The sequence below is a fragment of the Lytechinus pictus genome, chromosome 10 (assembly GCF_037042905.1).
Source record: "Lytechinus pictus isolate F3 Inbred chromosome 10, Lp3.0, whole genome shotgun sequence".
NCBI lineage: Eukaryota > Metazoa > Echinodermata > Echinoidea > Temnopleuroida > Toxopneustidae > Lytechinus > Lytechinus pictus.
Genome location: NC_087254.1, coordinates 25,772,118 through 25,784,973, shown reverse-complemented (window position 1 = coordinate 25,784,973; position 12,856 = coordinate 25,772,118). Strand labels below are relative to the sequence as shown.

The 12,856-nt window shown below is 36.2% G+C and overlaps 1 protein-coding gene across 1 annotated transcript; it reads left to right on the top strand.

Annotated features, from left to right (window-relative positions):
- The first annotated feature begins 637 nt into the window (after positions 1-637).
- On the top strand, positions 638-6,654 carry LOC135155813 (G-protein coupled receptor GRL101-like). The gene is made up of 7 exons (XM_064106074.1): positions 638-669; positions 1,120-1,188; positions 1,839-1,913; positions 2,389-2,463; positions 3,655-3,726; positions 4,819-4,896; positions 5,390-6,654. Exons 1-7 carry the CDS (start codon positions 638-640, stop codon positions 6,444-6,446), a joined length of 1,458 nt encoding a protein of 485 aa, XP_063962144.1. The 3' UTR covers positions 6,447-6,654.
- Positions 6,655-12,856: the final 6,202 nt, after the last annotated feature.

Genomic DNA, 12,856 nt, shown 5'->3' with positions numbered 1-12,856 from the left:
TTCAGTCATATTGATTGAGTATAGTATAATGAGTAATTTAGAGCTGCCTCACATATGTTTAATGCAGTTCTGCCTTTTCTACCCCCACCCATTTCAAGATACCATTGTACATGATGTGATTGATCATGACCGCTAGAGAACCTTGAAATCCTTGAAACCCAGGCTTTAACCACCGAATCCATTATTTTTCAGTTCAATTAAACGTTTGTATCATCATACGAAGGTTATTCTTAATGTGACGATTGCAAATGTAAACTAGTAGTTACGGCATCAAATTGACATGTCGAGTGCAATATTTCAAATATATATAAATCCCTTAAAATTCTTGTCTGGAATGGGCAAATAGGTATTTAATTCTCTCAATTTAAGACTTGCGATTTTGTGTCATGTATCCTCATGTATTTTTTAATTATTTTTTAGGGATCTTGTGGATAATCGTCTGACTATCATAGAAGAAGGTTTATTCAGAAATCTGTTCTATCTGGGAGTGATGTAAGTATTCTTAAATTATTTAGTTAACTTTAATCAAATTCTTATAAGATAAACTGTTTTTGTTGATACCAGTGTTATCAATTCTAAACATTGTTAATGATATTATCACTTTTTTTACACTCACTGTGTATATGATATTGCTATTATGAGAGGTGAATTCATCTTGAGCATTGGAACGTACGTTTGAACAGAAAAAATGAAATGGAGGGCAAGAGATTTAACCTTTATGTCTAGCTCCTTCAATCCGTCATGTTGACTAGAGTCTGACAAATAAAAGGGTCTTCATTTGCATTTGCATAGCATTTTTCATTAAAAATATTTGTATATGGTCCTAAGGAGGGGGAGCACGGACCTGGTGGGTGTTTCATAAAGCTGTTCGTAAGTAAGAGCAACTTTAAGAACGACTGGTGATCCTTTCGTGTGGTAAATGGTGTACACTAAAATGATCATTGGTGATGGCTTATTAGTGCGTAAGAATGGTTCACCAGTCCTTCTTAAAGTCGCTCTTAACTTACGAACAGCTTTATGAAACGGCCCCTGATGTGTCCCAATCCTGGATCCGCCATTGATTATTATGATCTAATTGAAATGTATATACAGTTGTTTGAGATGTTTTTTTTTTCTCAGACATTTGGAAGCTAACCAGGCGAAATTTGAGGATGGATGCTTTCAAGGTTTACCCAGACTCTTCGCCATGTACGGGTGAACTTTTTATTTGATTACGTATTGTATACAGCGAATAATAATAAATGGGATAAGAGCATAAAGAGTAGATCAAGCTGTTAAACACATGATTTTTATACACATGCCCATTACAAATACTCTGTATTTCGTGATCCTGTGTAGGTCCCACAGTAATATGCACATAGGGATGGCCTTCTTGTGGCAGGAATGGACAACTACAATAACCCTTTTCAGATGACTAAACAGAAGAAAGAATAAATATGCAAAATTGGCGGTTAGACGAAAAAGGGGGCAGAAACTTTGGTATGATTGGTGTGCAAGAAGATTCACACTAGTCATTTCACTGTCTGGGGTTAAGAGGTTGTTGCTAGTTAAATACTTATGGATGTTATTATAACACATTTTGTTTGATACTATTCAATCTGGTGATATGTTCAATATCTAGGATGTAAATTTTAACAGAGAGGGTAGTTCACCATATAGGGACACAAACTGCATGGTGTTAGTTTTAACACCCGAATTTTTACAGTATGATATAAAATATTTCCATTTGTTTGCTTATATAAATCACTTTCATCATGTTCATCTAGGGATTAACCCCACCCCCCTCAACACATATGACAAAAGTTTGAAATGGTTGTAATTTTTTTTCTTTCCTCTAGTGATCTGACGAACAACTCGCTTACCAATTTCAGCCCTGGGACGTTCAAAGATCTTGGAGTTTCTTTTCAGAGATTGTAAGTTAATAAATTCTTTATAGCCAGAGTTAAAAACTAAATTGATCAATCTGAAAAAAAAACGAGAATCTAAATTGCTTTAGTGGAGGGTTGTGGCCCAGTGGATTAGTCTCCGGACTTTGAAACAGAGGGTCGGTTCGTATCCCAGCCACGGCGTAATTTCCTTCGGCAAGAAATTTATCCTCATTGTGCTGCACTCGACCCAGGTGAGGTGAATGGGTACCCGGTAGGATTTGATTCCTTGAACGTTTAGCGCCATTAATATGGCGGATCAGCTACAGCAGGGGTAATAATATGTATCGAAGCGCAGTCGAGTATATACACATAGTAACTGCGTTGTATAAATGGACATAAAGTATCATTATTTTATTCGTCATTAAAATAGGTCATAGTCATTTTTTTCCCTTTAAACATGCCACCACTGTTACATAACCAACGTCGTAACCTTTAAAAACCTTATTGTTATCATCTATAGAATATTGAAATGGAACCTATTAACATCGCTAGACGAGACATTGTTCTATGGGATAGAACACGAATTGCTTCGAGTGTAAGTAATATTGAAGTTTATTAAAACATCATAGAGCTCCCTCCCTATCTCTCTCTCCATCATTAAAAATACCTCTTCACCTGGTGGGTGTTTCATAAAGCTGTTCGTAAGATAAGAGCGACTTTACGGACGACTGGTGATCCTTTCTTTTGGTAAATGGTATACACCATCGGCGATGGTTTAGCGCGTAAGAAAGGTGCACCAGTCGTTCTTAAAGTCGCTCTTAACTTACGAACAGTTTTATGAAACGGCCCCCTGGTGTGTGGAAGCGCCGAGGTGTAGCGGTTCTGACTCTCGCCTTGTAATCAGAGGGTCGTGTGTTTGAATCCCACCATGACCTAGCGTCCTTTGGCAAGGCGTCAATCCACAATTTGCCACTCTCCATCCAGGTGTTAAATGGGTTCCCGGTAGGATGCGAAAACCCATGTAGTATGCCTAGCAATTGAGTCTTGGAACTCTTGTTGGAATGCTCCCTGGGGAGTGGAGAAGGTGCATACATTGTATGCGGGCATGCAAGGATCTGGGGAGCGTTTCATCAATATTTTTGTCCGACAAGATGTCAGATCCGACAACTTTCCTTGATCTTGATTGGCTAAGAAGCAGTGTTACTATGGTAACTGTCGGATAAAACGTCCGACAACTCCTTTCATGAAACGCTCCCCCGATGACCGGGGTAATAATATATCTGCAAAGCGCTTAGAGACGTCGTTCCGATGTGATAAGCGCTATATAAATGCGGATTATTATTATTATCACCTCCACTATTATTTACCTCTTTATCTCCATTATTATGTACCTCTTTACCTCCATCATTATTTACCACTTTACCTCCATTATTTATCTAATTCTTTATCGCTATTCGCTACCTCTCTCTCACAGACATGTATATAGAAGCACACCCGCACAAGGCTAGGTCTTGACAGGGTAATAAAGACTGACGCGTTAATGACAGTATTGATTTTGGGTATGCAATTGATAATACATCACACAGACCGACCAAATCATGTTAATAATGACGAATATCATATTCCGTTGTTAGGCCCCTCTACATGTTTGTACAAATAGTTTTAATATTACTGTGAGAGAAAAGACGTCACAATTAGATGTTGTTTTGTGTAAACATTTAAAGCTACGACAAAATAGACATTCTATTAATTTTTTCAATACGATTATGATTCTTTTTACAATCAGGAATCTTGGTAATAACCTTATAGAATACATTGCACCGGGAACCTTTCAGAATCTCTCCAAACTTACAGACTTGTAAGTTATCTCTTTAAACATCTTATTTTCAGTTCATACAGCCTTCTAATCTGAATACTATTTACTATAACATTTCGTAATTAAAATGAAAACACATTATATCGTAAATTATTGGGTGAATGATGCAATCTAAAATGGGTTTTAACCCTTTCTTAACTGGGCTATTTCAGACCAATATATACTGGGGGGGGGGGGGGTCAAATTGACCTCAGATCTCGGCCGCTGATCGCGCGATCGTCGCGAAACTTTGCACACACCTAGAGCCTGGGTGTAAACTACAAGACTGTATATATAGTAAAATTTTCAAATAATTAATTGTTCATATTTTTAATTAATTAATTATGCAAATAAGCGAATGAAATTTGCCCTAAATTTGTTTTTTGTGTATGTTTTTGCCTTTAACTCAATTTATATAGCTAGTAGAATGCTAATTTTTGGTGGGAGTATCAATTATCACATTTCTAACAAATATATTAACAAAAAATGCAAAAATATAATTGATTTCTTATGTATTTTATTATTTTTTTAATTCTCATGTATTTCTTTGTTTTTACAAACTTTGTTTTTTGTTGTTTTTTCAAATGAACTTTGTCGGTGACCTTTTTGCGATCATAAATAGCATAAAATAAATCCATTCAAACCAACAAAAGTAAAAATTATTTTTGGTTGAAAAAAACAATTTGCATTGACTTTGTACACGGAATCACGATTTTGAGCAATTTCGGGTCTGACATGCACCTACAAAATGTTGCGTAATTTCGGAACCGCGTACCCGGGCGCGTGTCGCAAATTTGGTCTCAAAAGATGCGCAAGACTTGAAAGTAAAAAGTCTGCGAGCAGCGCGGTCAAAAAAAATTGTCCGGGGGGGGGGGTTAACCCCCCAGTTTAGGGTTAAGATATATTTATGTTTAGATATAACGTCCGGTTTTGACTTTTTCTCATTTTTTAAAAAGTCACCTCAAGCATGAATTATAACAAATTTTCACGATGAAATCTTTAATATTTCTTCCTGATATAAAGTGCGTGAAATGAATTTGTAAGGCAAGATTTTAAATGATTTTTTTTTTCAATTTTACTTGATTTCTAACGCAGGGTCATCACATCACTAAGCCCCAAATCTATCCCTCTATATACTGGCATATTTGATGGACTGGACAGTTTATCAGCTTTGTAAGTCAAATTTCTTGTCTCTTTTTGCCCCACCCCCTTGCATGAAATACCCTCACCCAAGTCAAAATGTCACAACTACCAGAGAAATGGAAGTATTTTTAACATAAAACATAATTCAGTGCAAACCGAGGGGATACGCATATGATTTGCTTGTTTACATGTAGGCCTATATGCATCTAATACACAGAGGTGTCTCGATCGAGGCATTATTACACCATATTTGAACATGTGAACATTATTGAACAAAATCACAGAGCTCAAATTTGAAGAGTTCAAAGATAAACATAGCTTATGTAAAGGTTTATTTTTCTGGTTTGCCATTCTTCTAAACTTTACCTCGAACATTATAAAGTACGCCATCCCAAGTACCTTTGGAATTCCTTCTTCAACCCATCATCTCGTAAATTTTGTAATTCACAAAGGCTTTGTACAAGGCCAGTGGTCCTAAGAGCAAATAGCATTTAATGTAAAGTTTGTAAATTCCTTTCACTAGGTATGTCTACGACTCCCGCTTCTGCTGTTTAACCCCAGACACTGTGAACTGCATTGAAGAGCTCCCTCCTCACCCCCTATTCACTTGCCGCAAGACATTCCTTCAGAACCACGCCATCAAGGTCTTCATATGGATCCTAGGAATAAGTGCTTTAGTGGGGAATTTCTTTGTCTTGGTGTTGAGGTTAAGAAGCACACCTACCACCAGGGTAGCCAGGATACAGTCAATGATCATCACCAACCTGGCCTTGTCAGATCTTCTGATGGGTGTTTATATGGTGCTCCTTGCCGTGATGGATATCTACATTGGGGAGTCTTACTTCTGGGCGGGGCGAGCTGAGGAGTGGAGGGCAAGCATCACTTGTCAAATCGCTGGATTCATCTCTGTTCTAAGCAGCGAGACATCTGTATTCTTGCTCATCCTTCTCACGATCGACCGCTTCATCTGCGTTGTGTTCCCATTCAGCAAAAGGCATCTGGGCATTGCATCTACTCGCATAGCAATTGCGATCATCTGGGTTACATCTATATTCCTCAGCGTGATAGGTGTATTGCTGCATAACATCAGTCCAGATGCATACGGCCTCAGTGATGTCTGCGTTGGTCTCCCGTTCATCCGGAAGTCAACAAACCTCCAAGCAGAAGCGGACACCCGGACCACCAACCAGTTTGGCATACCCTACTTCACCACGATTGCCGGCTCTACTGAATCAACCTGGACATACTCTATCATTTTATTCCTGGGGATCAATCTATGCAGCTTCATCATCATTCTTCTCTTGTACATTGGCATCTTCATCAAGGTCCGTTTCGTCCGAGCTGAAGTTGGTCGCACCAACCAATCATCCAATGAGGTCAAGATGGCACTGAAGATGCTCCTGATAGTCGGCACCGACTTCTGTTGTTGGATGCCGATCATCATCATTGGTATTCTAGTCCAGACAGTAGGGGTCCAAGTTACACCGGACATCTACGCCTGGCTGGTCGTCTTTGTCCTACCCATCAACTCATCCCTCAATCCTTATCTCTACACTATCATAAATCTAGTTTCTAAGTAATTCTCCCAGCTCTGCTACATGGTGTGCTTGCTACTTAACATGGATTTTTTTTTCAAACAAAAGCTCATTTGGATTAAGCAACAATGAAAATATAATGATATGAATAATACAAGAAATAAAAATAGTATTTATTAAATAATAAAATCATAATAATAGCAGTAAAGCTAAAAATAGTGCAATGATTTCAATAATAATTCAATCATAATGGAAGTTATAATGCCAATTTTTGTTTTTAGTTGTTTTATGATTACTTATTTACTACAATTCCTTCAGGAAATAAATGTGTCCACATATATATATATATATATATATATATATATATATATGTGTGTGTGTGTGTGTGTATGTATATACATGGTGCAAATAAAAACTGGTATGGATCTAGCTACTGATGCCTTTTGTCAGTTGCACGCGAAAAGCTTTGACTGATTGTGTTGTCACAACATTTGCTGGTATCTGAGTTTTCCACATCTTCATGGCATCGTTCTGACAAAGGAGTATTGATGTGTCTGTGATTGTGGCATGAGGTAACCTTGAGTATGGATATTTCTCGTTGAAGGGATGACCGTCCTAGCTCCTGCAGTATAAATAAATACTCGATGTATTATATTGATTCAGTGTATATCTAGGCCCCATCTTACAAAAAATTGTGATTGATCCAATCAACCACAACTATGGAAAGTCAGCAATGTCAACTTGTAAAATGCATGTTTGTTCAAAACATTTTCTAGATATTTTTGATTCACACATTCATAGTATTCTTGAAAATTCAATGTGCTTCTATTTGTTTGCAAAGGACTTTGTGCAATTTTTCTGCACAATACATATATGACATGGATGGATTTCCATACAGTGGAGGTTGAACAGATTAATAGTAACTCTTTGCAGGACGGGGCCCTGCGTTGGATCATTTCAAGCTTGTAGATGTTCTTTGATATTGATGGGCCCCAGACACTAGATGCATATTCCACCAAAGGTCTGACTAGTAATCTGTATGCTGCTCTTTTCAACTTGGGTGAGTTTACTAGCAAGTTTCTTCGTAGAAAGGCAAGGCTGTTGTTAGCCTTGTGATGGATGTTGTTGATGTGACTGTTCCAATTCAGGTCTGACTTGATAGTGACACCAAGGCATTTTGCTGCTTCTATAGGAGTAAGGATAGCATTGTTTAGTTTGTACTGGTGTGCAATTCTGTTACAATTCCTGGTGAGTATGATAACTTCACACTTATCAGTGTTAAATTCCATCATCCATTTACTGGTCCACTCACCTAGCTTGTTGAGGTCTTCTTGTAGCTGTTAAACATCAGCATCTGACTAAACAGTGAGGTAGATGATAGCACCTTCAGCAAACAGTCTAACTCTCGACTAGAGGTGATCAGGCAGGTCATCGATAAAGTAGAGAAAGAGGCAGGGTCCGAGGACAGAGCCTTGTGGCATGCCACAAGTTACATCACCTGAGATTAATTGTGCCAATCCAAGAGCACTTGCTGCTTCCTGTTTTTAAGAAAGTTGACAATCCAGTGATTGTTACATGTATGTCTTCTAAATCCAATTTCTGAAAAACGTGCTGGTGACCCACCTTGTCAAATGCCTTGCTAAAGTCAAACACCAAGATGTCTGCTTCCCATCTTGAAGGTTGTTTGTCAGACTGCTCACCAGTCCTAATAATCACAGCTCGCATGACCTGTGCTGTCTAAAGGCATGTTGAAGAGGATAAAGAATATCCTAGTGGTTTCCATGATTTATGATGTTACTTGAAAGGATATGCCCATTCAACTTACATGCAATGCAAGATAGCGAGATGGAACAACTGTAGTTGCTCAGTTAAGCTCTGTCTTCCTTCTTGTAAACAGGCACTACATTGGCATTTTTCAAATTCTCTGGTATATCCCCGGTGCTACAGGATTTCCGGAATATATCACACAGGGACAGTGCAACAACCTTGATAGCTCCTTGAGTACTCGAGTAATACCATCAGGTGAGTGTTTCATAAAGCTGTTCGTAAAGTTATGAACAGCTTTACGCACGACTGGAACATGTTCTTAGGTCATAACTCAATTACATAGGGATATCACATAGCACAAGAAAGGATCACCAGTCGTGCGTAAAGTCATTCGTATCTTACGAACAGCTTTATGAAACGGGCCCCAGACCAGGTGCTTTCCTTGGCTTCAGATTGTTAAGCAGCTCGATCCCTGTTGTTGTGATATCATCTGACTTAGTTTCATATGGCAAAGTAGAGGGAAGCAAGTCAGGAGTTACTGGAGTGTCTTCAGTTAATACTGGTATTGGTGGTTGAGTAGATCGGCCTTTTCAGTTGGGGCAGTAAGCTTCTTACAAGCCGACTTGAGATGATAAATTCTTTCAATGTCACTTTGGGTGAACTTGAAGCTCCAAAATACCTTCATGGCCATGAACTGATTGTTCTCATCATCAGATCCATCAAAGATGGACTCGAGACATGTGGATAATTTTTGCATTTCTTAACAACCCAATTCCTTTTCTTCATGAGCTTTCTGATTCTTGCAGTCATCCGGGTAGGTTGGTTCTGGGCTTCAAGTTTGTGTGAGAAATGTGTGCCTCGATAACACCATCCTTGATTCCTGCATGAAATATGTTCCATAATTCAGCAGTGGAGGCTTCCTCATACTTGGATGATATCTCATCAGCCACTCTTAACATGCCACTCTGAACCCTTCCCAGTTTGCTTTCCTTTAGACTGAGCCTTTCTGGCATCTTCTTGATGGTTGCATGACAAAGGTCAGCAGAGGACTGTCGTGATCCAATATACCAGGAAAGACAGACACACTGAAGACAAGAGTGAGATTTTTGGTGGAATTGTTGGTGAGGGGTCCTTGGCAGGGATTGTTCCTTAAACTGCAGGATCATGTAACAGTTCTCTGTTAAAGTTAGGGTAATTATGCTGCATTATTTAGAGCACTTAGAGACTTATGATAAAGTGAGTAAAAAATGCTATATAAGTATAATATTTTCATTTTTGTCCAATACATGTAAAATAAATAATATCTAAGTAACTGTATTTTGTCATAAATAGTGAAAATAGATGTTAAGATGGAATTCATATAAATAGTTATTGGATAATAATTCTAATGATGGTTTCAAAAACACAAATGAAGCTACTTTCTAAATATTTATTTAGTTTGGAAATGCACCTATTTTTATTGAAAAATTTATAATTTTTACACAGGATAACGCTATGAATTGGATTAAAAAATTAAACCACTTTTGCACTGATACAATCATATCCTGCTTTTTCATTCAAATGTTAAGCTTGGAAAGAAATATAGCTCAAAGCACTGTATTTGAATGCATGTAAATTAAATACACAGATACGATTTCTATAGTACCTTGTAAACTGTTATTGTATGATTGGTTATTTTTTGTAGTTTCTTTAATTTTTAAAGCTATAGAATAAAATAATAAATAAAGAGATTATTAAAGTTGTTAAATATGACATGTTGCACAATAGTGTCTATTAACAAGATAACATGAACTCTGTGCAGGGAATAATTAGGATCAATCAGTACAAGAAGTGCTCATTGAGATCTCATGAAAAACTGTAATGTTAAAATGAGGTTTTTTAATCACTTTGAAAGAGAAACAGTGATCCATGGTGTTAAGTACACTGTAGTTCACCAATTGCTAAGGATCAGGGTTGGCGTTTTTTTTTTCTTTTTTAATAACTAAAAAACAGATTTATTTGATTTAAATCAGATTTTTTTTAATTTAAAAATCAGATTTATTTTTTTCGAACAAAAATGTTTATGACAAAGCGCAAACACCAAAAATAAAGTCCTTCATAGAAGATGCTGACAATTTCTGCTGTGTCTGCGTCCTCTGACGCAGAGAGCTCCTACTAACTGGTTCAATCCAAGTTGATAAGACTGTCTTGGTACAGCTAATGCTGCATAGTATGTTGCATAGTTGGTGTTCCTATTCAAAGCTCTTAACACGAAATGAGGATCAGTTTCTTTGGAAGAATTCCACTCTGAGACTTACATTCACCAAAGAACATTTTCTTTTATTTTCAAGCCAATGACTGAAGAAGATCATATGTTAAAGAAAAATGCATTTATTTTTTGTTTGTTTAAACCTCATATGTTCTTTGAGCCATTGTTGGAACTCTTTGACTGTTTCAATGCATTCACTTGCAAAGCTCTGACCGATTGGGGAAAAAAGTTGTAAGTCGATTTGAATGATTTCTTTTACAATAAACCTGAATATTTAGTAGTATTTAGCAGTTCTTAGCAGTCTTGCTAAAAATGAGAAACGGTTTGTACAGCTACATTACTACAGTTTAAATACATGTAAAAAAATGGGTTACCAGGGACAATGCAGATTTTATGTATTATTGCACACAATTCAACAGATTGACTGAGAAATGTAAAAACATAAATGCTGTTTTGGCATAGGGCACTAAATGTATGGTTGTTGCCATGATTTAGTGTCCTTTACCAAGAGCATGAATACATTTTTTTTATACATGGATAACTAAACCTTTCTCAGTGTACTGGCTGAATGAAGCAAAAATGTATACAGAAAGTCTGAACAGGCCCTGGTTCAAACCCACCCTTGCAAAAATCTCTGATGGAATTCAGCCTTATAAGTTCAAAGTTTCTTTTTTTCAAAATCCACATTTCAATTTATATAATATATATGTATATATATTTAACACTTTTGGGTTTTGATATAAAGAAACAAGAACATTGTTTACTATCAACAAAGAAAAATTTTACAGAGAATATTTTAAAGTCCACTTATAAAAGTAGAATAGGGGTCTAAGTTTTAGCCGCTTGTAAGCTACATGTACATGTACATCTGGTTTGCAAGGTATTAGCCTGATTTTATTGACTTGATTTCAATTGGACTGAGTAGATATGAAGGTTTTATTCATGTTTTGATGTTATAAAGTTGATAAAATGTGTTCTTTTGAGTAAAAAAATGAAACTGCCACCAAAAAATTGTAAATCATTTGTATATATGTATCAATGAAAGTGATTTAAATCAATGATTAAAAAAAAATCATGGTGATTTCAATCACAATTTAAATCAACGTGATTTAAATCAGCCAACCCTGCCAAGGATTATTGTGTATGAGTGAAATCACAAGAAGGGCATGACTCGCAAGCATTATGAAACGCATGAATTTCAAGACCATTTCCTATAAAGACGACAATATTTTTACAATACTGTTGGCTTTGCTTTTTTATTTAAGGATTGATTATCAAATGTTGCAATTTTCTCAATGTATTCACAACCCTAACAAGACAAGGTTTGTTTGTAATCATTGAAAACCTTTTCATTGATTAATCTTTACTCATGACTAAAAGGTAAAAGCCAATTCAAACACTTGAACATAAACTCAAGTAGATCCATACATAAAGATATGGTATTAAACAATTATCTTATTGAAGTAAACACTTATAATGGATCTTATGCGTTTTAATTTATCACTGCAACAGATTTGAAGGAGAATGTTCATAAACACATCAAATGATTATTCTAAAAGCAATATAAACAAAACAATGACTAAATAAAACCAACATGAACTAAACATCATTTTGGAGGTTTGAGGTTTCATTTTGAAACCTCAAATATGAAAAATTGGCATTCTTTATATTTTGTTATCCTATTTTCGAGCCTAAAAACCTATTTTTCTTTTATGAAAGTTTGAAAATCATACCGAAAATCATCATTCTTTAACTTAGAACAAGTTTTAAAAATCCTATTGAGTGTAATTTTTACCTTTAAGAAATCTTAATTGGCAGCTCTGATTACCTATTATTGAAGTTTAGATAGGTACATGTATATACAGTGTGATATTGAAATAAATAAATATTTTAATTTCACCTGTTTCAATTTTCTCTCGATGTAAAGGAGGAATGTACTAGTGAATATGTCCCCTGGTCATGAATATCATTCTTCAGGTAGGTAACTAGTCATTTATCACAAAAAAGTTTTACTAGGTATGTACAGCGCAATATAGAAACAAATTACTCTTTTGACATACACTTCAGCTTTCCCTCAATGTCAAGGAGGAACACAACAAAGAATATTTCCACCCTCTGTAATTGCTTGGCAAGTATTACATAAAAATATTTCAACATACAGTCATAGCCAAACAAAAAGTATTTAAAAGATATTTACAGCACAATATTGAAACATAAAATTTGTTTCAAATGCTTCGTTTTCTCACTGCCAAGGAGGAATATTTACAAGTGGAGTGCCTCTGGCAGTCTCACCTGCATTACGCCATTCAATATAGCAGTGCTGACTTTGAAATACCACTATTGAATAGTTATCTAAAAAAAAAAACAATTTGTATGATACCTTAATAAAATACGTTCATTATCACTAAATGACCTTTGACCTTCGTCATGTGACCTGAAT